Source organism: Buteo buteo, chromosome 2 (genome assembly GCF_964188355.1).
Source record: "Buteo buteo chromosome 2, bButBut1.hap1.1, whole genome shotgun sequence".
In the NCBI taxonomy this organism is placed as follows: domain Eukaryota; kingdom Metazoa; phylum Chordata; class Aves; order Accipitriformes; family Accipitridae; genus Buteo; species Buteo buteo.
The window spans coordinates 40,968,114-40,996,025 of NC_134172.1; the positions used below are offsets into that span (position 1 = coordinate 40,968,114).

A 27,912-nucleotide genomic window follows, 5' to 3' on the forward strand; every position below is an offset into this window, starting at 1 on the left:
CGCTTTTGCTGAATTTGATTTTGTGTGTGTGAGAAAAGCATCATTTTCCAGTGAAAAAGTTCAGCTGCTGTGCAAGAATGCTCAAAGAAAAAAAAAATTTTTTGAGTTTGCATGACTTTTTTGTGCATGTATTTTGAAATCCCAGTTCAAAATGAAATGCAATTTTGAATTTCTTCCAGACTTGCCATAGGAAAACAACATTTTCCTAACAAAACAATTATTTTTGCACTGAATTTTTTTGCATAAGAAAGTGTATGGGGGTTTTGTTGTGTTTTGTTTTGTTTTAATCAGCTTTAATAATGATTAATACCAGAAATCACTTTATACCAAGCCTTTATTGGCACATGCCACAGGTAGCATGTATATTATATGTTGGCTCCAAAAATAACCAAACCGATCCAGGTAACATTAGCCTTTGCAGGTGCTGATGGAAGGTAGGACAGGAAAAGCTCTGCTCCTTGGACAACGCGGCTGCTCATTGCCAAGGAGCTGGTGCAGAATGGGGCCTGGCCAACTTGCCAAACTTCTCCTCAGCTGAATCAGTAACACTACTGATATGCCAGCATTGTGGGCTTCCAGGTTTTTGGTGGCCTCCCTGGTCACTGACATCCTATGCTGGACGAAGGCCAGCTACTTTCATCCAGGCCAGGGCAATAGTTTTCCAAGGGATAGTCCATCCAAGAGCCAGTTAATATCTATTGTATTAACTCATTCAAGGAATTTTTATTCAACTTCATTGGGGCTGAATGTTGGTTTGATTTCCGTTGCACATTCATCTCTGTGTAAAGATAAGGCAGGACTATTTCTGCGCCAAGGAGAGGCCCATCATTGCAGGAGACAAGAGAACAAACATTCTCACAGTATAATCAATCTTATAGAGCAGATGGATACAGTAATTAGAGGAAAAACAATTTTGCCAAGAATATTAACATTTCAACAGTTTATCAGAAAGGGGGTGTTGGCACCGGTCAATAATTTTCTGATTATTGCAAAAACATCTTAAGTTGTTGACTATTTTGTGCAAAACAGGACAGACTAATTTTGGCCTCCTGACCTTGTTTACAGCAATGGGAGGTAGCATTGCTACCAAAATATTTTTTTAAAAAAACAACCAAACAAACATGTGTTTTTCCATGATTTTAAGGTATTGTAGGCCATAAAGATGTATGGGGTTTCCAAAGAGCATATTTATTTATATTTTACTCAGTCTCATGATACTTGGGTGCATGTTGCAAAAAATTAAACAACTGTTGTCAACAGTTAGCACAAGTCAAGACTACCCATTCCTCCCCCTCTTCCCATGCATGGATGGGAAAACATCATGCCTATGAGCCTAAAAGGAAGAATAATAATAAAAAAGAACTTAGAAGAATCCAGGTCTGTCAAAGTTTAAAACACTCCCTTCACTGGGGAGGAAATAGCTTCCATTTGGTTTCTACCAGCTGACTGAAGAACTGGCAAATCTTTGTGAGACATGGGAGGAAATACTGGAATAAAACGAGTACAGATGAGGGGTGGGACATTTTACTGCCATTAGTGTATATTTCATTTGTCTTTTATTTCCTTTTTTCCCTCCTCTCTTTATTGTTTCTTCCATTATTTCAGTATCAAGGCAATCCTTCCCATTCATGTTTCCTCCCCTGCGCTGTTCCTCACTTGTCTCTGATGCTGTTCTCCTAGAGCACTTTCAGTGGTGGGCCATTAACATGCTGTTACACAGCCCCAGCGGATTGGATCATTACACTGTGCTGAAGGACCCTCTCATCTGCCTGCTGGAAGGGATCCCTCCACAGGGCAGCAAGGTGCCTTGATATTAACTGTTGATTACACAGCTGGATGTGAACATTTGAGAGAAGTCAGCACAAATCCCCTGAAACAATTTCCTGCCCCTATAGGCAGCCCTATAGCTCACATTCGGGTATTGTGAAAGGACTGGGGCTGAGGAAATGAATTCACTTTGTGTCTTGCTTTCCCTTAATGAATCACACAAGCTGGGCTCTGGCAGACCCCAGGAAGGAGAAATCAGCAGAAGCAGGGAATTTCCTTGATGCTGGGAATGCCCTCCAGCTTACCTGCCAGCCCCCAGTGCTGAAGAAGTGGATAAAAGACCACGTGGCTGGGCAAAAAACTGCAGTTACAGCTGCTCAGCTTGTGGGTTGCATACAACTTCTTACTAGCAGTGGTAACTCTTTGCAGATATAACTTCATAGCCCTAAACTATGGGGGTACAGATGGCTTGATACTGATTAGCAGCACTTGCAGCAAAACCAAGGAGGTGTGGAGTAGTATGGCCTTAAATCAAAATTTTTAGCCCCAGTCTCAGTGTTGGGCGAATATAAGGCCAATTCCTACCTGTCCTGGTTTCAGCTGGGATAGAGTTAACTGTCTTCCTAGCAGCTGGTACAGTGCTATGTTTTGAGTTCAGTATGAGAAGAATGTTGATAACACACTGATGTTTTCCGTTGTTGCTAAGTAGTGTTTAGACTAAGTCCAGGATTTTTCAGCTTCTCATGCCCAGCCAGCGAGAAAGCTGGAGGGGCACAAGAAGTTGGCACAGGACACAGCCAGGGCACATGACCCAAACTGGCCAACGGGGTATTCCATACCATGGGACGTCCCATCTAGTTTAGGAACTGGGAAGTGGGGGTGGGGGCAGGGGATCACTGCTCTGGGATTGACTGGCCATCGATCGACTGGTGGTGAGCAATTGCACTGTGCATCATTTCTACATTCCCATCCTTTTATTCTTACTGCTGTCATTTTATTAATGTTATCATTATCATTATTAGTTTCTTCTTTTCTGTTCTATTAAACTGTTCTTATCTCAACCCACGAGTTTTACTTCTTTTCCTGATTTTCTCCCCCATCTCACTGGCTGTGGGGGGGAAGTGAGTGAGCGGCTGCGTGGTGCTTAGTTGCTGGCTGGGGTTAAACTGCGACACTACCATAAGTCAGAGCAACACAACAACTGTTTCAAGTTTTGTTTGGTGGCTCGTGACCTCAGTGGGGCCACAGCAGAACTGAGGGCTCAGGTAGCTGAGCCAATGTGTTGGCCACACAGTTTTTTTTTGCCCAAACAAAATCTTATTCTTGAGAAGTGAGGTGAAGAGGTACAGCCCAGTGACCATGAGTATTTCTTGGAAAGGGTGAAGGTTGGTATCAAATTGCTTGATTGTCCTCAGTAGAATAACTATTTATGACATGTGGCACATTTGCTCCTGTGTTTTTCTTCTTGACATTATTCCAATGGGTTTGGTGAAGCCATGCCCCAAGGCAGCCAGTGAAGTTCAGGAGACAGGTTTGAAAGAGCCTGCCATAGACCCTTGCTCAGCAGATAAGTTGGAAGCCAGGAGCTGTAGGATCCCGAGTCTGAGACTGCTCCAGGTATCTTTAGGTTGTAGGAATATCTGCCCCTATGCCTCTTTAACAACAAGCTGAGGTGTGAAAACTGACAGGCAGAAAGAGCTTTCCTGCCATGTCTTGTGCCTCTTTCTTACTCATCTGCTACCTGGGTGCAAGGTAGAGCTGCCCCAGGCTACTCTATCATGACCACACTGGGTGGGAGCTGGCTGCGGTGTTTCGCTTCCTTTCTTACAGTAGCAGCGAGTTAAGCTTTTATACTATGATGTCTAGAAAAAAAAAGTAGTTTTTCCCCACACCCTAGCAAAGTAGCCAGAGACCATCAGGAGAGCAGCTCAGCAGCTGCAGTAGAAAAGGGGCAGCTGCTACTCAGAGCTCTTGCAGCTGCTCCGTGCTGGACCTGGTGGGTTAAAAGTCTGGACTTAAAAGTCCTTGTGAGAATAATTGTCCCACTAGCTGTCTGGCAGCGGTTGTGATCAACAGCTGACGTATTGATTAAACAGGGGAGACAATGGGTAAGCAGATAGACTTGCAAAAATAAGAGCAAGCAAAATTAAAGCTAAATCACTGGAAATCTGCCCCTTTGAATCTTTAAAGGTCAGGAGTGTGGATCAAAGATCAAGTAGTGCAGGAAGCAGCAGGGGAATAAATGCCCCGAAGGGCCTGAAACAGCCTGAGTTTCGGCCTTCAAAGTTTGTGCAAAGCATCTCCCAAAAGGAGGTGGAAAGGAGGAGGGCAATCTGAAGCCAAGCCCTAGGGCAGACGGTGGCAGATGCTGCACACTGGAGCAGTGCTCCATGGGACACGATGCCAGCCCGAGGGTCTGCCTGCACAGGAATGATACATTGGATTAGGCTATTCACCCTGGCTTCAGGAATGAGCTGTAGCAAACGTGAAATGCAATCACACTGCTTTGATCTGCTTTCCCACGGTGCTTTTTTTGTCCAACAATGTACTTGCAAGCAGTGTCGTGCTCGTGTGCTACGTGGCACCCCGGGGAGGTACCCCTGGCTGCAGTGACCATCCATCTGCTCGTGACTCCCCAGAGTGTGCTGCAGAAAGCCCGGTGATGACTGGAGGAGACCTGGGGTCAAACCAGTACATTCCCGTGATTCTTCTCCCAGCCATCCTGTAACGCACCCTAAAAAGCTTGGGAGCAATGTCTCATGAGGGGATGATGCAAATATAGACATCTACTTTTGTTTCCAGTCATCCTGGAAGCCCTCGGTTATCTTTCCCTGGTTTGAACCTTTCCAGCGGGCTTTTTAAGAAGAGAAAGGAACAGGTCAGCTAAACCTGAATGAAAGCAGGATGTGCACAGGGGAGGCTGAAAGAAGGGTGGTACCACATGATAAAAAATGGCCCAGTTTTGTAGGCAAATGGGGTCAAAGGAGCCTTACTTTGTTCTTGCTGCAGTTAGAGCATAGCTGTGAATAGTGATTGCACTGGTACCATGGCAATGGCCAAAATGATTTGGGTATAAATTTTTATGCTGGTGTGTGTGGGAGGGAATGCTTTGTAAATATGGGGTGACCTACTCCTCAATGAAATTACTCAGATCAGTTGTTCTAAAATCTGGTTATAAAAAAGATAGGGAATAAAGTACAGAAACTGCATTTAGCATACCTGACCAAGAAGACAGTGCAAATTTCAGCCTATTCAAATTCATCTCACTTCTGACTATGGAGGGCTAAGGCAACCATGTCCCTGGCTGGATGCTGGACACTGTCCACATGGATACCATCACTGGGTCACAGAAAGAAACAGTACAGCGTAATCTTCACGTGTTGTCCAGCAATGCAGAGTGGAAAGCAGTCCTTGGCCTCTTTCACAAATTCTTTGAACTTTTTTAAGCCATTTGTGCTTTTGGTATGAAAGGGTGTGCATAGCAAGTGAGTTCAGCAGGTAAATGTGCAGAAAACTGCTCCCTTTTGCTGTTTTGTAATCCTGCTAGTTGATAATTTCAAACATTGCCTCTAGTTTTGTTACAAGAAATTTTGAATTTTCTTTCTGTATTCACCTTCCATGCACCACTTATGATTCTGCAAGTATTTGCTAAAGAAGCAAGCTGCCACTATCTTTTTGCAAGCCTTCTCTATTTAATCTTTCCTCTGAAACGACTCTTTTAATGTATCCACTCTTCCTGCATTTTTGCAGGACGGCCAGTATGTGAACCACAAAGCGCTCCTCACTTAGTTTTTCCTGGTGCCTACCTCAGATCTCCTTCAATTTAAACTAGTCTTGCAATCCTCCAGTCATCTCTAGGCATGACTGCCCCCAGTCAAGTTTTTATCTAGATATTTCATCTCACCTTTCCTCCTTCTCTGTCGCCTTCAGTCTCTCAGCTGACATACATTAAATCCTTATTAGGCTGGGGATACAGCATTTTGCCTACTAAGGCAAGCTAACACCACCACCTGTATTTACTTCCCAGTCCAAGCTGTCATGCTGATAATGATAAAGAATCACTTTTCCTACACCTCCTATACTTCTCCTACACTAGTTTCCCTGCTGTGGTTTGCTCTAAGATAAGTTGTTTTCTAAATTGCTTTCCCCAGGTAAAAACATTGACTGCAAGATGAAAGGCCGTGTTTAGATTGATGATGGGAGAGTAAGGAAGAGTTAAGCCATTTGGGGGCATGTTACATGCCGGGGACCCCCTCAAGATGGGGCAAGAAGGGACACACAGCTGCAGGCACTGCTGCTAGTTAGCAGGATGGTGTCCTGCTTTAGTATGGATGTGGAAGAGCAACAACAATTGTAAAGTTGGTCGTGTAAAGATGGCTTATTTTGTAATGCGAATAACAAAACAGAGTGCTCTTTGCTTTAAATTCTGTTCTGGGAGAAAGTCCCCTGCAAAGTTAGTAGGACTGCATGAATTTTTCCGGCCCCAACAGTTTCAAATCATTGCAACTGATACTTTAAGATGACTACAGCAATACAAAATCTCTCTCTGAACCCTCTTGGGGCAACTTACTTACTCCAAAACTTTAGAACTGTGTGTGCTTATATAACTCTCGTGTGCCCACAGAGGTCATGTTTTTTCTGTTCTCTTGCAGTATGATAAACATCTGGGCCATATAACACACTTGATATTTTTTTTTTAAACTCCTGGGGCACATCTGATCTGAGCAGGAGCAGGGCTGTAGGAGACAGCTCAGAAAAGTACGTTTGAGGCTGCAAACATACTGCTTGTGGTTGGATGTGATCCTGGAGGAAAATTAGAGGATTTACAGCCTGGATGTTGTTTTAGCACATTGTGTGGGTAAGCAAATAACCTGGAAAGAGAGTCCTAACTGCATCTGCCATGGTAGCTGTCAGTCGAAAAGACGGAAAAAATCCTGCATGTCCTACACACAGGGACTGTACAAGAGGACAAACTGTTAGGGGACCTCTTTCGCCACGGACAGCTGAGGAGGCTTTTGTGCTACCCTAGGTATTGCCTGCCAAGGCAAATCCCATGATTGGAGACCATTGTACATTTCAGGTCAGGAACATTTTCCATGGAGTCTTGGCAGTACCTTGAAGTAGTTCTGAGTATCGCTGTAGCATGGCTTGCAAAAAGAGCCCGTTCCTCCATGCAAGGGTAGCTCTTGTGACTTCACCGATGCTCCCGTCTTTCTCTGGCACCTTCTTCTCACCTTTTCCTGCTCCCCTCTGGGATGTATGTCCCCTAGCCCCCTCTACTCCATCAGCTCAGAAACTGCTTGCCTGCTGCTGGTTTGCTCCAGTTGTCACTCTCTTTCCAATGCAAGTGGCCTGTTCTAGCAACTCTGCAGGGCTCACAGCGTGAATGGTGATGATAAAGGATAGGTGACATCAGATACATACAGGCCTTGCTGCCTCATATTAAACTGTTGCACATAGACCAAAGTGCTGGCATGTAACCAGGAGAGATGACATTTGGGCAAGATGACCCAGAGCGGGAAGGGTGCCCAGGCCAGGCCAACACGAAACAATTGGCGTGGGATAGCGGGAGGACTGCCAGCAGCAGACCGGGCCGGAAGGCTCCCGTATGAACCTGAAAGCAAACAAACTCACTGCCAAGTAGCGCTACTCCTGCTCCAAGGAGGATCACTTATTGCAGTTTGAATTATTAGCTCATTTGTTGTAGTAAAACACTGTGTGGACACAAGGCGCTGTGAGGACACCAAACTAAAATTACATCTGTGTGCAAAAAAAGGCCCAGGAGTATATTTGTATGCCTGCTTTGCTATGGAACTGTTATTCAAAGCACAATATAAATCATTATGTAAAAATCAAAATACCTTTGGTCTCTGCAATGTACCGGACATCAAAGCACAAGTTCAGTAAGTTAAGCAGAATTGCTAATACTTGATGCTCAAGTAGATCTTCCATAGTATCTAATTTATACTGCTCTTAACATATAGGGCATTTGCTTTGGCAAATGAACTTAGCAATGTTTCGTGCTTTCCCAGCACACAACCATTGTACTGGCTCAGTAAATCACTGAAACAAAATCACTGCTTTAGGGGAACCTTCCCTTCTTTCTCCATTTGCTGCACCTTCCCAACTTAAAGAAAAAATTAAGTGGAATAATTTAACACCTGGACATTTTTTTCTGCGTCATCTGACCAATTTAAAGTAGCTGGACAAAACACTAATCTAAAATCCTGCATTGTAGGATAGGGAGTCTTGGTAAGTAACGATAAGCAACCTTTTTATGTGTGACTGGGGCTTGAGACTGTCCCCAAGCCATGGACTTGTTGGAATCTGGGGCCTCTTTGGTTTTCTTTCAGGCTTGAAAAACACACACTGGGGACTCTAACATATACACATAAATCTTGTCAGTTAAATACAGATTAACGGGAATCAGCAGGGAGTAAAAATACTTCATTTTTTATGGTAAACACCATAAAACATGAAATACTTAACTTCAGTTTTATAGCAAAAACTAAGTCCTGCCATCCCCACCCAGCACTTGGTTCCTTCTTTCTTAGGCATTTGGTTTTCTTTGCAGCTTAAGTATTATTCCTAGTAAGCAATATTCTTTCCCCATACTTCCCTAACTATATACGAAATACTAATTTCATACGCTCTCAGTGAAGTCCTACTCAGTGAGTTTTACTAACAACTTCCCAACTAATAGTGTTTTGATGTCTCGGTTTGTGTTCTTCGTTACAGAAGTCCAGTCTGATTTCTTAATCTTTGCAGAAACGGAAAGGTATTTTTTTGTAGGATTACACCAGATGGTGAGAAAAAGGAACAGAAAAGGACATAAGGTAATTTTCTAGGTAGTCTAACCGGTCTGTAAGTCAAGGTGGCATATGCTTGTAGTAGCTTAAATCCTAACAGCATAAATCTCTCGCATCCACATAAAGTTGGGATCCTTAATACCCATATCACCTTTGAAAATACTGTGAAGGATTTAACAAAAATGCTTTTGGTCACTTAGGCCAAGTTAAAAGATTGTACTCGCAGCCCACCCACTGGGACACAAAAATGCACTGCTTCAAACCCCTGTGCAGGTAATATGTGACTACAGAGGCTGAACTACTTGGAAGATAACCTCAGCTATGCTAGGAGAAAGAAAAGCAAAGATAATGGAAAAGAAACAGCTATAATAACTATCTGTAAGCACACATGGCCTCTACTTCAGCACCCATAAAACTTAAAAGGATAAAAGAAAAGGAAATTGCTTTCAAAATAGCAAAGACAATTTTATAAACATTTCTTCTTATCCTTTTATAGGGTGTTGGAGTTGTTGCCCTGTTTCTGGTATTAGGAGTGCTGTGTGTATTAGCTTTTAGCGTGAAGAGAGGTATACTCCAGGAAAGTCTTTCCTTCACTTTCTGTTCTAGCCTGCATATGCCCGTGCAGCAAAAGCGTACACTTAAAAGTGGGGTTTTATTTTTTCCTTAAGCAGCCCTATTGAAATGGTCACTCGGCTCTTCGACCAGCCCAAGGGTGCCCGTAGTATTGTCCTGCACATAAAACCAGCTTGCACTGCCTGGGCTACATTTCATCCTGTCCCATGGCTGTGAACAGGGGTCTGTCCTCGTTCTGAGCAGCTGTGTGGCTGTACAAAGCAATGATCCCATTTGAAATCAGTGAAGAAATCCAACAGTGACCACAGTGGCTTCCCTGGACCAGGCTTAGGTTTTGCCCTTTTGCAACCAGCATAGCTTTAGGCTATCAATAGCTTTATAGCTACTGCAAGTTACTTAAGTGAGGGCGTAGTTTGACTGTCCTTCCCTTGGAATGCAATGCCAAGTTACACATCCATGTCCCTCCTAAGGCTTGTTTCCCTCCCAGAGTGGTACTAAGGCTCTTTTCTTTTAACTGGATTGGATCCCAAACCCAAATCATGGTGCAGCCCCAACACATTCCCGGGAGGAGCCAAGAGGTGCCGCAGCTGGGAGCTGCTCGAGAAACCCCAAGGGCACTGCGGCATCTGCAGCCGTTTTAAACATGTGGAATGAAAACCTGCTTTGCTGTCTAATATGTATCTTCTTAAAGAACTTAATGGAACTAAAAGGAGGAATTTGCTGCAACCTAAGAGTCATTTGTGCCTTTGAAACTCAGCCTGAGTTTTGCAAACTTTTAGTCATTTTAGAAGAGCTGCACTCAATTCAAATCCTGAATTGCACTGGGTGTAAATCCTTTCTCTCCTAGGAAAAGAGAACAATGGTGTGTACTTCACAACTTTCAGCTGCAGATTTCACCCTGGCCTCAACACGAGCCTTGTATAAATTCAGAGCTCACCAATTGTTATGGCTTTATCAAGAACCTTATTAGTGATCATTAAAAATAATCTTGCTTAGAAGGGGGCTGCTGTGTGCAAAGCCCATCTTTCCTATTTACTTTGTGACTATTAATGTTTTTTTTTAATGTTTATACATTAGTGCAAGGAATAGTGTTAGCATAATTCTAGTGTAAAATAAAACCAGCTGTATCCATTATAAGTGCATTACTGCCAGGAACTGTAAATATGTTTATGCCTGATAGCCTTTTGACTCAATAATATCCTGCTATCTCTGTTGGGCAGGCAAGTTTTTAAACCAAGAAAAGACAGGTTATGATTTTCATAACCAAACTGTGTTTCTTTTTGAAGTATGTTATCTAAATTCAAATTTTAAGAAGGTCATTAAAAAAATCTGTCTGTGATTTTAAAGGAGAACAATTGAAATGTCATCTTCAAAGTGGTGGCAAGAAGGTACAATGTGCACTAAGAACAAGTAATTCCTCCCAGATATACACATACGCAGACAAACCCTGCCATATCATACCATACAAACAATTTTAATTGTGTAGTTACAGTCAATAACCACTCCTAGTCAGAACATTTCTGCATAAAGAAAATTGTGATACACTTATAAAAACAGCCAGCTGTAACAAAATAACTGGTGTTTTCATAGCAATAAACTCATAAAAAAGAAATACACCTTTATACAGAAAATTTATACAGCTGTAGCTTTAAAATTGATTGTAAACCAAAGGAAGACACATTGCAAACATCAATTATTTTCACATTAATTGCATAAGTTTCTAAGGTGATCTATTAGTTTTATTTACCTAAGCTTATTTGCATGATAGTAAAAATTGCATACAACAATAAGAGTGAAGCTTATAGTATGAATTGCTTGGATAACATAGAGCACTTTTTATAGGCAACTGTGTAAAGCACATTTTCTCTATTTAAAACTTTTAAGACACTTTGTTTTACTGCCCATCAAAATACATTTATAAATAGAAAAAAAATCAGTATGATAACAAGAGAAGCAATATTACATTTAACGGAAACTTCCAAAAAAATTAATTACAACATGATGCTGCAGGATCTACAAATAAATAATGAGGACTAAATTGTGTTTCACATTTTCTTTTTCATTTTCTTTAAAACCATGTAACAATGAGAATGGAAAAAAAAATACAGTGACCTTTATTTCCAAAAGAAAACAAATCTGAATTACGGCAGTGCCATATAATACAAGGCATTTGTTGGCATATGTTATCTTTAAACTGCATTCCACAGTCTATAGTTCTTTTGTAACATACAATAGAACAAGAGTAACAAACTCTTTTTATTTTATTTTTTTAAATAAATGTGAGTTTCCAAAGATCAAGTGTGGAGTGCTACAGTAATAATTAAAAAACGAGAACAAAACAGAAACAAAAAACAGTAAATCACAAAAGTTGTAATGCTTGTCTGAAGGCTCCAGAATCAAAATCACTGGTATCATGCTTATTGGGTACACTCACAGTGTATCCAGTGAACACAAATTAATATCAAACAATCCTCAACGCTTCATCTGTTGCTGCGAAGCAGTTTGTAAAACAGAGTAAAACATCTAGTGCAGTCTGCATTATCCTTTTTTTCAACTTTTGTGCAAGTTTTGGAAGATTCATTGGCCAAACAATGAATAATAAAGGTTTTTGACAGAACGCAAGATGGAATTTTCATTTCATTAGTAAATACCAGTGGCACTGTTGAAAGAAAATAATACTTTTAGATCAGTCTTTCAATTCAGCATTAATTTCTGTGTTCCCTTCTACCGATAACTCTTCTTCTAGTTTAACTGAAAAAAGCGTGTTTGCATTTTTGTCTTGGATGCTGTCTTCTAAATCCTTGAGCAACTCTTCTTCCTTGTACTCTGCAACATCCACCTCCAAACCAGAATTGTCCTTCAGCTTCCCATGGTGCTTGAGATAGTATCGCTGGTTCTGAAAGAACTTGATAATGGTGTACTTGGGCAGGTCAAGCTGAGCGGAGAGAGTCTGGATTGCTTCTTCATCTGGATACAGGCCTACATCTTGTATGAAACTCTGTAGAATCCCTAGGGCTTCAACAGAAATCTTTGTTCGCGGTCGGGGTTTCTGACGATTTTCATCCTCAGATTCAGCTGGTGATGCTACTGTCGGTTGCCTTGGGGGTAGTCTGGGACCTGGTTGCTGTTGCTGTTGCTGTTGCTGCTGTTGCTGTTGTTGCTGCTGCTGCTGCTGCAAGACAAAGCACAGCAATTTTTTTGTACATGTATTCTTGCTCAGATTTTGTGTTACCAAAAAATCTGGGGCGGGGGGAGTGGGGAAGAATTGCAAAGCTATAAACAAAGGCTTAGTAAGTTTAAAGAACAAAAAAGAGGGGGAGGGGGAGAAAAAGAAAAAAAGGCCCATTATTGGTGAACCAGAATTAAAATAGGAGTTAGAACTCTCTGCATACCTCACATGTGTCTATATGTGTGTGAGCAGAGACAGGGGATAAAGGGACTGTGGGATACGGACAGAGAGGTGGAAGGAACACTCTGGCTTTGTCTGACTGAAACCACCGATGACGTGACATTGGTGCGGTTTAGCTGACAAATTTTAATGAACATGCTCCATGAGTCAAGTGCAGACAAGACAAAATGCTAAGTAGGTGACATAGTATAGGATTAACTTGACCAGCTTAGCCAGAACTGTAGCAAGGGCAAAGTGAGAAAAGTGCCAGATGAGGGCAAATGCACAGGAGCTCTGCCAGCAGCAGCAGCTGCTGCCCAAAAACAAGGGCTGCAAATCTCTAGCAATAGACAGGCTAAGGGACTGGGGCGATCAGGGAGAAGGAGAGCATTTTAGCTAAGTGCGGAAATATCCCACTGCTGATCTGACCTTAGCATGCACTGAAGTCTTGTCAAACTTGCAAACGATACGACAGAATGCGTTAGCTGGAAGCACCTAAAGTCGCACTGTCAAACCCGGCCTCGGCAAGGACAAAGAGATCTGGAGGTAGGAAATCTGTATTTCCCCTTCTGGCTCTGACCTCTCTTGCTGGTGGTCTCAGAGAGGGTCTGTCTTGCCTGTGTTCAAGTATCCCAACGTATAAACAGGGAACAAACATATTTACCTGCTTCTGTGTTTGTGCTGGGGATTATTTAGTTAATATTTATAAAGTGCTAAGATGCAAAGCTCTAAGTAAGTTGCACTATTATTATTAGCAGGGAACATGCTGCATTCCAAAAACTCGTGCAATAAAAATGAGCCAGTATGCACATCAGAAGAACATGATAAAGCAAATCACGATGTAAATAATTAACAAGAGCTTAAAATGAAGTTTTGCAAGCATGGATTCAGAAATGTTCTTAAAAGGTGAGGCACTGAGCCCTAGGGACAGAAATGTTTTTCTCATCTACCACCGGAGTACAGTAGACTATAAGATCATGTTTAAAATCAAAAGTAAATTTATCAGCTACTGTTTTTGTTGACAATTCTTTTGCTTCATAGCACAGGAAGCACTGGTTAGTAAGATACTTTGGATCAGCAAATTTCTTGTCATATGGTACAAACCACCAGTTATTATTAAAAAACAACAGCAGCAAAACAAGCAGTTGCTATCACTACATTTCATTTCCCTTTGCAAGTCTCCCCTCGACAATTTTTTTTGTGTCGGTAGTGGTTTCCGAACTTCCAGTTGCAGCTCACTTGCAGACCCTAAGAAGCACAAAATACTGTACAAGTAGTATGAATATTGGAGGAATTAAAATTCTGTCCACTTTGCAGTACCACTCATAGTTGTGGAGACTTCACATAGGTCTCAACACCCAGTTTAGAAGCCACTGCTTTAAGTGATCTTTTTATTGTAAGGTCTGACACAAATGCTAGTGGAATTAGGGCTCTTGCCTCATCCCTATTCACATCCTTTCATGTTTTATGGTCTGTGAGCAGTCCCATTCAAGGCTTCAATCCCAAAGAGATTCAAGACTACTCCCAGCACATTAAATTCTTACAAGACTGGAGGCTTTGTACATACAGTTTGAAAACTTGTGTCTTAGCTACATGTTTATGCATCTACAACAATTACCATGTAGAAGAGCAGAGACAAAACTCAGGCCCAATCTCCCAATCCTTACTCTCTACAAGTCATATTAAGAGATTACAATGCAACTGCTTATGTGAGTAATATTTGCAAGATCAAACACACAACTTTTATCAACAAGGCAAGAAAATCTAAGTAAGTGGCATAGTGGTTGAATGTTTATACTGTGCATAACCTTCTCCTTTTATCCCCTTAAGAAGCGATTTTATTAAAAACAATGTACATTTTCAGACAAGTGCTGTTTTATTACTTAATATAGATCTTTTTCTCTCTTTTTGCTAAATCAAACAGCAAGTTTCCAGGCTTTCACAATTATTTTTGTACTTGATATCCTAAGGGATTGTCTTATTCAGTTTGCTTTATCTTTAATATACACTCGTGTTGTTTCTGGCTGCAAGATAACTCTATCCTTCCTAGCTTTGTAAATATTTTTCTGTATAGGTAATACAAATGATACACTGGGTCTCCGCTGAGGTTGGGAAAGGACGGGGTACTATCTGCCCTTTAAGAGGGAGCAATTAAAAGGCTGACCTCAGGTCTTTTGTGAACGGGGATTAAAGAGTCCCCAGTTCAGAGAGACAGCAGTCCGCACTGCTGACCTGGACTACAATATTTAGCAAAACAGCCAGCCACGCTCCCGGTTCACGGTGCCCGTGTGAGCAAAGCGTGGGCGCAGCCCCCAGAGGAGGGGGGCACTGCTGGGGCTGCCCCAGAGCGCGGGGCGGCCGTTTCCAAGCCCCGTGGCGTGGATCCTGCATCCCCTCCTCTCTCTCCCTGACACGGTGCCCTTGTGCCAGCTCACCTGCGGAGCAGCACCCAGCCAAGGTCCAGCGGTCAGCAGGCCTGGTAAGAAAGCGCCTCTATGCTCTCCTTTCCCAAGGGTGGTGGGAGAGGGGCTCTGAAGGAAAAACAAACAAACATTGACTCATCCCAGCCTCGGCTGGGGTTAAAGCGGGATGAGGAATCCCCTTCCCTTCACTCCTACCCGGGTGAGCCGCCACTGTTGAGGGTTCAAGCTTAGCTTTTGAACAGCAGCACAACAAGGTCCTCCCGCTTTGCTGGTAAGGCATTTGACAACTGGTGCCAAACACCTCTGCCTTTCGGTCTTGACGCCTGTCTGGCCAGGGACAGCCAGCGCGGAGGCCTGCCCTGCCCGGCACGCAGCTGCCTCTGTGCCACCGCGTCCACGCACATTTGCGAAAAACCACCGAACCGAAACAAAAACCATGGGTGGTTGCACGCTCTCCTTTGAACTCTGGTGGCGGACGGCAGTGCGCTCTTATCTCGTACCGGGAGACCTGCATTTAGCCTGGCTGGGAGGAAAGAAACACTAATTTCCTTTGCTCCGTTTAAAGCTTTATTTACTTAGCGCTCTGCGGGATTGGCCAAGGTAAACTAACCTGAATCTGTTCTGCTGGCACATGGATAATGTGGGAAGGCCTGTCACCATGGTGATGAACTGCATTGCTTTCTTGTTCATAAATGGCATCGCGTTCAGGCTGAGGAAGACTGAGGAACCTTCGGATCATGGAGAGATTCTCCCAGAGGGTCCTGTTCTCTGGTGAGGGATCTTCTTTCCAACGTAACAGCTCACAGAGCCACCCCTTGAAGATAACACCAGCAAAACATTAGTTTTTTTCCTCACTTCACGAGGGGCAAAACGAGGGTGAAATGTGTATTTTAGAGGCGCTGCATTCTCTCACACTCTTCCCCAGTAGGAAGGGGCTTTCACTGTACAGGCTGGGCTTAAAGCAAACACCGATACACTGAGAGGCTGCTGCATTATTTCACAGACCCTCGCCAACCACCAGCGTTTTGGAACGCACCTTCCCCTTGGTCCTGCACCACAAACTGGTTGATGGAGGCGGAATCCCTTACACGCTCCCCTCCGCAGGACAGGGGTTTCACTGACGCCAGTATATTCTCTGTGCTGCCTATTTTCTTTTATGCAAGGCTACACCCATCTGAGGGCTTCAACACCGTGTTTCAGGAGCCGGTAGATTGTGTGCTGAGCAATTTTTAAAATCCTGATACTACTACTCAAAACGAGAAAGTACTTCAATTATCTGCCTTGACTGTAGGGCTGCCTAATGTCCATCATAGCAGTAGAGGAGCTCCCTAATGTCCTTTTAAAAGACAGGAATCCTTTGATTAGATGCAGTCAAGTAATACCTTTTTCCTATCTGCTACAAGTAGAAGTGTCTCTGCAGGTGAACTTACTTCAAGTGATAGATCATTACCTGTTTCAGGATTTTTCTCATGGACCCAGAAAAAAACAGTCTCTCAGTTTTACGTACACTATTACAGTGGGGGGGAGCAAGATATGTCCAAGATTCTGATACACCCTTTATACCATTTCCACATCACAGGACAGCAAGTTGCCCAAGAGCTTACCTACTCTAATTCAGACATGGTTTTGGGATACATACTATCAAGTCACCTACAGAGTCCCCTGCAAGAACTTCAGTGGTTGCTAATTTGCTTCTAGACAAGACATATAAGTTAATCTTGAAAATTTAACAATTGTTTTCTTACAACTTCTTAAAATTTAATTGAGGATTTTTTTTCTTAATTGTGCAGTGATAGTTTTAAAAGAAGAGTACAAACACTCTAGCTAGCACTGTGTGCATCAGCAGTGATTTTTTTGTATATTAAAATAATTTAGAAACAAAATATTACATGTGTAAAACATGCATACTTCCTTTCTTTTAGCTTCAAGGATCTGTTTTCAAAACTAGGTCCATGCAATTTTATTTCTTAATGCTGTAGGAAAGATAATTTGACATTTTATTGAATCAACAAATAATATAAATGTACAGAAACTTTTAGATCCTTTTTATATGTACTGGTAGTTGAAAAATGGTTTAGCCGGACTAGTTTACTACTAGATACAATAGATACATAGATACAATATAGATATGTATTTTCTTGAAGACATTCATATCTTTAGCTAACAGTTAATAAATGCAGTGTAAAAATATTGCCACGATAGGAAGAGGTGAAAGTAAACAAATTATCTTAATGCATTCATATTGTATACGAAAATATTTAGTGAGGTGTGTATGAAAATTTGAAGTATGTTCTCCTGGATATAAGTGGAAAACTGAACAAATGACACAGGAGAAAATGCCCCCAAGAAACAGAACCAATCAAAATGACAAATGTTAGAGAGATGGTGGTAGCAGAGCTGAGAAAGCAAAAATTTAAACGGGGCCAAAATCTGCTTGGTGCTCACTAGGTGTGCTAGGAAGGGTGGGGAGAAGGCGGAGAGCAGTGGCAGCAGAAGGGCCCCCCTGCACCCTGGGGATGGAGCACAGCCCATTCCTTGACCACACATTGAGGGTGGGTGCCAGGTAGTGCCTCAGGGTTTAGCAAGCCGACTGGGAAATGTGGCCAAACGCCTTCATACAGAGCACATAACTTACAGTCTGTCCCAGCTGGAATCATATGGCATATTTTTAAAACAGTAGCAAGGTTCTGTGGATTCTCCCTCCCCATCGTAAGGCACCCTGGGATGTCTTAGCAGGTTAATCTCCTTGCCCCTAACAAAATCAACATGTTGCTCATGGTTCTCTGCCCACCTTGCTTCCACAGGGATACGTGCTGGATTACGCTCAACAGCAGTATTAGTTTTCTGCAGTGAGTTAAAAGAGGTGCAATCAGAAGACATAGGTAATTTGTTGGGGATGGAGGAGAGAAGAAGATGAAGAGAAACAAATCTAGATCTTTTCATTGAAATGCAGTTCTAAAATTTTTGATTTAAACCCCCCCCCAAACCCACAAACAAAACCCCAGCCTGCCCCAAAGCATAAAAATTGTCCTTTGGCTGTCTGGAGTCTGCACTGCTTCACACTGAAACTGTTGGACCTCGTTCTAATGGTGGTGAAACAGAGAGCAGAGCTAACTATCACAGCAGTTCAGTGAATGTCAAAAAAAAAAGACAAGACAACCTGTTCTCTCCTGTGGCACCTCCCTAAGGTATACAGATAGACTGGAAAAGAAATTGCATCATGCATTTAGAAGCTGCACATATTTTGTCCAGTGACCACAAGAATCACAGATCTTTTTGGAAAAAAGACAGTAGGAACTCTTTTTAAATGTCCAGTAGTAAAAGTATTTCCTAACAATCACATTTTATAATGATTAAACTTATTTCACACAGTTTTTCTTAACTAAGAAATTCCTTTTCCCCTTATTGTCCTTTCTGTTTCTGTCTTTACTAGATCAGACCTTATTTTTATTAATTACTGATGGCTAACATATTTCCAGTATTTTTCTATCAACTTTTGCACTGACATAATACTTCTAATTCCTTATCTAAAAATGATTTGATTAGTTGTAACCTGAAGCATGTCTCTGCTAGCCTTTCAGGGAAGCAGCGATTTTGAGATCCCAAAATCAGATGCTTCTGACACAGTACACAGAATAGGCTGCTATTCTACTAAAATGTCTCCTTTCACTGCGTTCATCAAGTTTTTAAAGAAGTAGACATACTCTTGTGAAACATATGATGGGCAACATGGAAACAACCAACTGAATTATTCTAAAATTACAAGGATAGGAACAATTTTTTGGTCTTCATGGTATATTTCTGAAAATATTTACGAAAGTTGATCTCCAAATATTCTCAGAAGAGATAGTGAATGGGCAGTAACAGAGGCTGTAGGGGTTTACTTAGTTAAGAGACTAAAAACTTTATACCAATATGCCTTCTTTTAGTTCAAAACAAACCAACCAACCCATAAGTATTTCATTTAGTTTCAGGTTCAGAATTCTGCATGTGACACAAAGCTCATTCATAAAAGTTAGCTAAATGAGAATGTATGAAATGTTTTTGTATATTTCAGGAAAAGTTATTATACAGACTTTTCTAATGGTGAATTTTAAGTTCTGTAAAACTTGTATGTTTTGTTTCTGTTTGATCTAAAGAAGTAGGAACTGCTGCAGTTAATCAGTTGAATTTATAAGTGAACATAACAAGGCTGATTATTCTCCTCTTACACTCATTTAGGTCTAGAGCAATTTCTGCCTAGTTCAAACAATTTATTCTGAAGGAGGGCTTGGGCCACTGTTTTGAGAGGGGGTGGTGGTGTTTGTCTTTATAGTCTTACAGGAAGTGGAAAGGACCACAAAATAATAAGGAAATATTTATAACTCAGATTAGATCACAACTGGTTTATACAGCATATATAGTACATAGTTAAAAAAGCAGCCTTAAAATAATTAAGCTGATATATCTATGCAGCAAGGCAAACCCCCCAAAACTCTGTAATGACATTGGGAACAACCTTGATTTTAAAACAGAGTAAATTTGCCAGGCAACATTACACTGAATATAAAGAGAGTACAAAGCAAAATATAAACATTAGCCACATGTAAATATGTTTGGAGAACTTTCAGGATGTTACTACTTTTCAAACTGACAAAGTTTAATTTGACACCTTCTGTTCTAAAACCTTTGTTTCTATTCAAAATCACGCCTTTAGCTGCTATCAATCACTATGCTCTCCCTATTACTTAAAATACTGGCATGGGCCCTGGATAAGCTGAAAATGCCATGCAGATGAATTCTGAGATAATATGTTCAAACCTGTTATATACAACACAAATCCTGTAAAGTTATGTATTGTAAACCTACATTTATTGGGAACTAAAAGTCTTAAATCCATCTGCTACAAAGAAAATACTGTTATGCACTTTCAAGTAACCAAGTACCATCTGCAAAGGTCTTGCTACAGTAAGCAAGAAAATGTTGAAAAAAAAAAGATGCTAAACCTAAGATATTTAAAATAAATAAGAGTCTTCTGTCTGGTTTTCTGATAGGGATTTAGTAAAGAAACATAAGACATTAGAGGAAAAAAAACTGTGAAAGCCGAACTGCCAAACTATTGCAGAAAAAGCGCAAAGAGGATAACTGCCAAACATTAGACTCTGCAAGACCCATGAGCATGCTTATTTTAAAGAAAGCATCTATGCATTTTATCTATGTATCCAAATGCTATTTTCTTCAGTCTGACCTGTGCTGTGTTTAAATAAAATAATCTGCTCTTTCACGTAGAGTCTCTAACAAACCATTTTTTGCATCCTGGTATCTTTCTTATTAAAAGGAAAAAAAAAAAAAGATAATTGAAATCTGCACTTAAGGTGTAAATACCAACCCTAACTAGATCAAAGAGGGAAGCATTACAGTCATGAAAGATGTTCTCTGGGCAAAGCTTTCCAAATCAGCAACAAACACATCTAGTCTGGGAAGAAAGGGCTTCAAGGTGGAGCAACTGAACTCTTTTGTTTGGTGAATTTGTTACAGTGATAAAAATTTGCCAAATGATGAATATTTCTTACAGAATAACTAACAAAGACGCCAACATTTTTTAGCAGAGCTGTAATTTGAATCTAAGAAGGCAAAACATTTTAGAGTATCAATGCTAAGATATGAACAGTTTTTCTTTGGTACAGTATATCTAAGATTATTTTGTATCATTCTTGGGGGCATATAGTGTAATAAAAATACATGGTGTTAAAAGAAATCAGTCTAAATAGGGAGATATTTGATACAAACATTTTAGCAGAAAGTGTGAATTGCATTTCAGCATCTATTGTGAACAAAGACTAAGTACATAATCCATTAAACAGTACTTCTAACTCAAAAAAATGAGTATTGTAGACTAAACTAAAGTAGGCATTTTGAATGAACACATTTTCAGCAACTAACTCTAAAGCTAGCAATTTATCATTCAGCAAATAATTTCCTACTTTTAAAAGAATCTGTAAGTGTTACTTATGCTAATGAAGACCGTTTTTAATCTGCCCACAAACATGCTAATAGAGGGCAATTTTTTTTTATTTACAATGCTGAAGGCACTCCAGTTTATAGAACAGAGATATGAAATTACACTTGGTAAAATGGGCTCTTAATTGTCTGAGCAACCCAAATCCTTCACCTTTAACACAAAATCTTATAGACAAAACAAAGGAAAGAACTCATGAACTAAACTTTAAATATTGACTTTTTCCCCTTCAAAAGTCATCCAACTTGCTTTACAAATCTGACTTTTGTTCCAAACGGCTGCGTTCATCACAGATATTTCCATTTCTTTTCAAAACAAAATCCATATATAAAAGAGAAGAAAAAAGGCTGACATCACCACTACAGTATATGCATATAGTTTTAGTCTTTAGTATTAAACTTGTAAGCTGCTCATTGTACAGAAAGGTTGCTTTTGGAAAAGTCATAATACTTTGAACAAGATACATAATGGTAGCAAAGGAGTACTGAAAGCATTTTAAATTATTTACTAGGTTAAAAGGGTGAAATGGTACTTTAAATACATCAAATTTCATCATCTGGGCCATTTTTTGGTGGCAAAGTGGTATTGATCTTTCCAAATGCTTAAAATTAACTATTTCCAGAAGGTCATTATTTGATTAAAGGCATTAAAGTTGAGGGCAAGAAATGATGCACTTTGTCTTCTTTCCCATTCAAATAATAATGTAATTTAATCAGAACTATCCTTTCATGTCCTGTAATAAAAATGTTTGTCTTAAGATATTGTTCTTTACCTAACATATTAACCTTTAAATGTTATGAAGTTCTTAAGAATAATCTCTGCTTAGAGAAGATTCTTCCATAATGCAATGAAAGGATCTCCAGCATTTAAATTGATAAGGCCAAATTTCCCCTACACATTGATTGGAAAATGCATTAAACCCTTCAACTGAGATTTCTCACAGTGTTCAACAGGATCGAAAATTCAGAGAGTTCTGAATCAGTAAGCTCATGCATTGAGAAGCAAAATAAACAAACGTCACTTCAGCACAAACAAATAAGACAAGTTGAAGTAACAATGGACGCTGCTTTAATTTATCTGGGAAATGCATTTTGCATTACATTTCTATTAGCTGGAAAAATACAGCAGGGAACACCCACCGCAAGGTAAAACCAGAGCATTTAACTCAAAATTTGTTTTCAGGCTGAGATTACTTAAATTTGACTTCTTTCTGGGTGAAATACCTGTGGGTTCAGACATGGGAACAAGCCTACATGACACAAGCAGTCCTTTTTAGCTTTAAATGTTCTTCTGGAATTTCCTGACTGCAAGAAAATTTATTCTGACTGCACGTTTATCTTTCCTAAAATACATAAATTGTCCTGGTTATCTCCTATGCAAAGCTGAGTAGACCTAAATGCTTCACAGAAAAACTGAAGTCTGTTAAAAGAAAGGCCACTGGATATTTTTATAAAATTTTAGGAAAACTAATAATCTACCAGACTTAGTAGTTTTTGGTACTGACCAACGCATTTGTTAGTGAAAATCTTTTCAGTTGAGCTTATATTTTCAAGTAATTTTAAGCACTGACTTCTGTGAGGCACATACTTCTGAGTAATTTGAAAAACTGCTGTGAATGTTCAGTACTTTGAGATTTCCTCATTTTTCCCCAAAACCCATGTATCTTTAATTCAAGAAGCAAAAGCTGGTTTTCAGCCTGTTCCAGAAGATGAGCAGAGATACCAAAATACGAGTGCCTCTTCTCGAGACATGGCCTGAAGCGATAATAAATGTCCCTACAAAGATGATTGCCTTAGTACTTTATTTACACTAATCAGCCTTAAGTTTTGGGCTTTGCCTTTGAGCATTCCCCTAAATCAGGGAAAGTTTGAAACCTGAAGCTGTCCTTTATCTCCAGATTTTCTGGTTTATCTATTTTATTGGCTTTCATTACTAGAACATTGAAAGGGGAAGCCAGATGTGAATTTTAAGCAAATCTGTATCTGCCATCATAACAGATGAGATTTAGCAAAACAAACAAACTGAAAACCCCACAACCTCATAGGGCTTTTCAGAAGAAAGGTAAACCTCACTAGCAGGAAAAACTTCCTTTGAAGAATACTGAAACAGATTATGCCATTTCTTTAAATTTCTTATCCAACGTATTATTCAGCTACACCATCTGCCTGCATGTTACCTCCACCTCTGCTCTGGGTTGTGAAAAACAAATGACCAAACAGCTAGCAGTGGTACTGACAGTATTTCACTGCAATTTTTTTGTGATATTTTAGGGGAAAAGGATTCGTGATGTCTCTTCTTCTGTCTGCCTTTTCTCCTCTCTCGCTGTAGCACTTAAAAATTAAATATTTCTATTCTTGTAAACATCCAAACAAATAAATAGGAAAAGGAAACTTGCCTAAGCAACCTCTAAAATTCAATGACAATCAGCAACAAGTACAGAAACAAAATGACCTGGAGAGCTGTGGCCCTGCTCCCACAGTCTCATCTGTCTTATTAGACCTCTCCTTCTACCTGGAGCCACAGTGAGTGGCTAAGAGCCAGTGCTACCAAAAAACTTGTCAGATTAAGGTCTAAGGCTCTATCAAAACTGGTGAGTGTATTCCCTGTTTATGAACACTTGAGACGTACCACCAGCACATGGAAAGAAAAAAACTAACCCATAACTGTGACTGAAAACATAAATATCATTACTTTTTAGTTGAGTACAGAGCGAATTGAATAATCTAAATGAAGGGCTTCTCCCAGGCTTGGTTTCTCTGCTCTCAGCCTCCTCCACCTTTCCTTTCCCTTGTTCAAATGTATCTTTTTTACAGTATTGCCTTCAATTGCCTAGCAATGATAGATAGGCACAAGCCCTAATCAAAAACATAATATGCATGCCTTTGAAAATCTTACATAAAATGCAACTACATTCATATGTAAAAAGAAGGAAAAAAAGTAATAGATGCAAAAAACCAGCGTGTGAAGCTTTATTCTGCCTTCTTCTACTCCAGATTCTTCCTCTTTCACACACACGATTCAACTGGCATTGTAACCATGAGATACGCGTGACAAAAATGGACTTAACAATAATAATAAAAAAAAAAATCTAAACAAGAAAAAACAACTGCTAATTATTAAATAAGTCAGTCTTGGTCTGGTACATTACTTTTTATAGTAGAGACATATAAAATGGGTCAGTGGGTTTCACAGAGGGTGACTGGTAATATATGGTCCTTTATCTTCTAAGTAGAGACAAGTACTGATTTCACTGCAATTCCGATGCTTCCCTTGAAAGTAAACACAACCCTAAATCCAACCATGACCCTTAATAGCCCATATTTATTTATTCTTAAACATGCAATCAATTTTTGTATGGCAGCTGTATCTGCAGTTTAGTTAGTCTTTAATAGAAAGAACCTGGCAATTTTAAAAATCTTTTTTACTACTATCAATTTACAAGTGAACAGCAAATATTTATTATTAAGTTGCTTACAGAGATTTAACATTTGCTTTGGGGAAGGACCTCCAGTAAAAAGGCCACAGGGCCAAAGTGTCACTTCCGTAATTACTTATATGTGTGTATATCATGTTGTTAGATGTATTTTTTTTTTAAAGATTATAATTTCCCAGAAGGAGTAATGTAAATCCGTGGCTTCTTGTTTTTTTCTTTCCAGAATTCATTTTGGATCTGGGGACAATATACCACAAACTGAGGAATCACAGGCTCACAGATATTTGGACTTCATTGTAAATTCAGTTCAGCTGACACGACGTTCCAACAAGCGACATCATTCCAAAACATACAGAGCTCAAATCCATTCTCAGACATCCCTTCACATTTTTATGGCCTAACTAAACGTTTTCATATAGGTTTGAATTAGACATTTAAATATTCTAAGAACATTTATTTTAACTTGCCTCTTGCAGTTCAGCTGGCTTCTGTGGCTCTCAGTTTCACAGTGAAGAACACTTAACGCTCTGATAATGCCAAGGGTGAGGGGAGCCTTAAGGGTTGAAAAGAAACATTTCCCCAACTTTCCTCCAGATTTTGTTAACCACAGAAACAGTCAGAAAATTAATAATGCCCATTACCTCAATGCAGTTTAAAAAAATCTTTAAAATCCACACCTGTGAAAGACAGATGCCACCCAGCAAATGAGAAGGGAGCAGCCCGAAGCGTGTATCTCACCCATGGAAAAATAAAGGCAATGAGGCCCTTAGAAAGCTAAAATACCCTTACTTGTAGCAGGGTTGCTTGGGGCATAGACTTAAAAGAATAGGAAAGCTGGATCAAAAGGGAAGCTGGAGAGATCCAGTTTCTCCCTCCTGGGTGGGAACCAACACAAGAGTGTTTTCAGGTAGTTTGCCATCAGGATGGGGACAACAACAGCGACAAGGGAAGAGCTCCTTGAGAGAGCAGTACTTAGTGTTAGACTTTTCCTCACCGGCCAAGCACAGGGCCAGCCAAGCTGAGCCCGAGCCATATTTCCAGGAAACAGCTTCAGCAGCAGCTTCTGCCCTTAAATCAGGCACTGCATGGAGCAGGCACGCTTCTTCCTGCCCTGATCCCTTCATCCCATTCCCCAGGTGAAAAGGATCAATCCCTTTAGTTAGACTCTCTCCTCATATCAAATAACAGTAGCAAATGAGTTCTCAAAGGTGAAGCAAACTGGCTGTCCCAAAGCAAAAATAAAAAGAATCTCATTTAAGCCCTTCATAGCTTTTTTTAAAAAATAACTGATTTTATATAAACAGCGGAAAGTTCCTATATCTGTAGAGTTTCCTCTTGCATGTTACATTTACTAGAGATGCTAAGCACCAGGCTCAGCAAAATACCTAGTCACCGATGGAAACCCGCAGACGTAACTGACACGTGTGCAAATCCTGCTCAGTCGGGGTCCAAAACTTCAGGGAATTCTGCTAAGGACCACTCAGTCCAGACACCTTTGCTTTACAAAGATCCTGAAAGCTATTTTCATATGCTTCTCAAATGCTGTCCTGAAGTAAGGGAACATGATATTTCACAGGAATAAAAATGAGATGACCACTGAATAACAATGTGTTCTCAGATAAAATTTGACAGATTTGGAATCAGATAAATATTTGCGAATTGGAATTTTTCCCCACTTAGCTAGCTGCATGCTTGCCCTAGCCTATTCATTATATGCCAACACTTTGGGGTAATTTGTAACCAAAAATCTGAAGCTTGACTTAGAGGTTACATTTGAAGAAAATAAAAACATGGACACAATGAGAAATTATTAGGAACAGTGAAATTAAAAATTATCTGGAACAAAACATAGTCTCCTTTCTCACCTTGCACCTAGAAATCCTGTAACATTCTTTCAGGTGTAGTGTGTTTTGACTTATCCAGTTTAACATTAAGGGAGAAAATGCACATCTATTATTTCTTACTCCTTCCTTTGCCCAACAACCCTTCACCTGAATTGTAATCGGTCACTCCTTTAACAAACCGCTTCTCGGACTGTTACTGTATATTTGTGTTTGCATAAGATGCCTTTATTCTTTCCCGTGTGTTTAGCAGCTCTCGTTTTTTTCAGGAGGAATTTTACCCTGTCATTTCCTGTTTAGTTACGGGTTGAGCTCGCTTTTGTTTTCTGCGCTGTTTACTTGGTACCCCGCTTCCCCCACTGCCAGGAACCACGGGCTGCTCTCTAACTACTCAGCCTCCTCCTCGGCTTTGGCACTACAGCTTTGTTTTCATTTCCGTACGTCATTAAGTCTCGTACAGCTTGCTCAGACTTTTCGCCCCCCCCCTTTTTTTTTTAATAGGGCTTTAGTTTCGTGTTAAAACACCGATATACTGAATCTTCAAAAGCCTCTCGAATCAGTGATCTGCCCACAGCAGGCATGAGCAACCTGAGAAATCAAGAACATGGCTCTTTTCCCAGCTAAATCCGTGTCGCCATGCGGGGAAAGGAATGATGTTTCACCCATGAAGCTGGCAGCACTGGTGTCCAGCCCATGGCTCCCCACCACCCTCAAGGGCATGGGGTGCCCATGCTGTGCCCCACGCACAAGGGGATACTTGTGCAAAGTGACTGCATGGGGGGGGATGTACCTGGGGTGGGACTCCGGCACGCATGGGACAGCAGTAGGACAGGAGGAAGGCAGATGGAGCGAGAGTGGATGGTGAGGGTGTATACGGGAGAGGAATGGGGTGGGAAAAAGTCAAAGGAGGGCTAAGAGGAGAGCTATAACAAGAGAAATTAATGAAGGTGGCGAAAGGAAAACAAAACACAAGGTGAGGATACAGAAAGCAGGAGAGAGATTAAGAAAATCCATCCTGCCAGAAACAGCACCTCTTGTCAGACAGACAGCAGGTGCTGCCTAGGGAAGAGCTGATTCATGCATCTGGAGTGTAGGAACCGAAACACCTCGACCTAAGAAAGAAAAACTAAAAATAAAAGACTCAAAGGAGGTGGGAGAGGGTGCCACGCTTTTTTTCCTTTGGCAATCCGGTGCTTCCCGACTGCACAACATTTTTCAAATAGTTCTGTGAAGAAACAAGAGCTGGATTTCCGGACCCTTGCAAGAATCCTGACTGTTCATTTCAGCGTTCTCTCTTCCAACACAAGCCCTTCCTGCCCTCCTCCAGACTCATTTTGAGACATCTGCAGCCACAGCACCTCCAGGGCTTCAGCTGCACCTCCAGGACGAGATTTCCCCTTTGTTCGGGGTCTGCATGGACACCGGGGGAGTCCGTAAGAGAGGTGGCACTGCCATGCAGCGAGGGACACTGATGGCACACCTACAGTGACCTACACCACCTCAGCTCTGGGGGACTTGTAATGCAGTCAGTACCTGCTGGCCGGGTGGTAAGAGTGCGGGTTTTTAACCCTCTCTGCAGCAGTCTGGGGGGCTATCTATGAAGCCAAATTTTCTGCTACAAACTGTGCCTTCAGTGGCTTTCAAAAACTATTCTGCTCACCTTCTTCTGACTGACTTTGA

General features: G+C 40.8%; 1 protein-coding gene across 11 annotated transcripts in view; it reads right to left on the minus strand.

Moving 5' to 3' along the window:
• Positions 1–10,604: 10,604 nt before the first annotated feature.
• Positions 10,605–27,912, minus strand: part of SATB1 (SATB homeobox 1) — a 115,525-nt gene continuing 98,217 nt past the window's right edge. For 7 of the 11 annotated variants that reach the window (XM_075051991.1, XM_075051948.1, XM_075051987.1 and 4 more), the window contains 3 exons: positions 15,571–15,774; positions 14,973–15,068; positions 10,605–12,321 (listed from right to left, as the gene is read on the minus strand). In XM_075051991.1, the coding sequence (XP_074908092.1) occupies positions 11,836–12,321; positions 14,973–15,068; positions 15,571–15,774 (786 nt within the window). In that variant the 3' untranslated portion in view covers positions 10,605–11,835. The remainder of the gene's footprint in view (positions 12,322–14,972; positions 15,069–15,570; positions 15,775–27,912) is intronic. The other 4 variants (XM_075052000.1, XM_075052017.1, XM_075052009.1 and 1 more) reach the window with 4 other exon arrangements.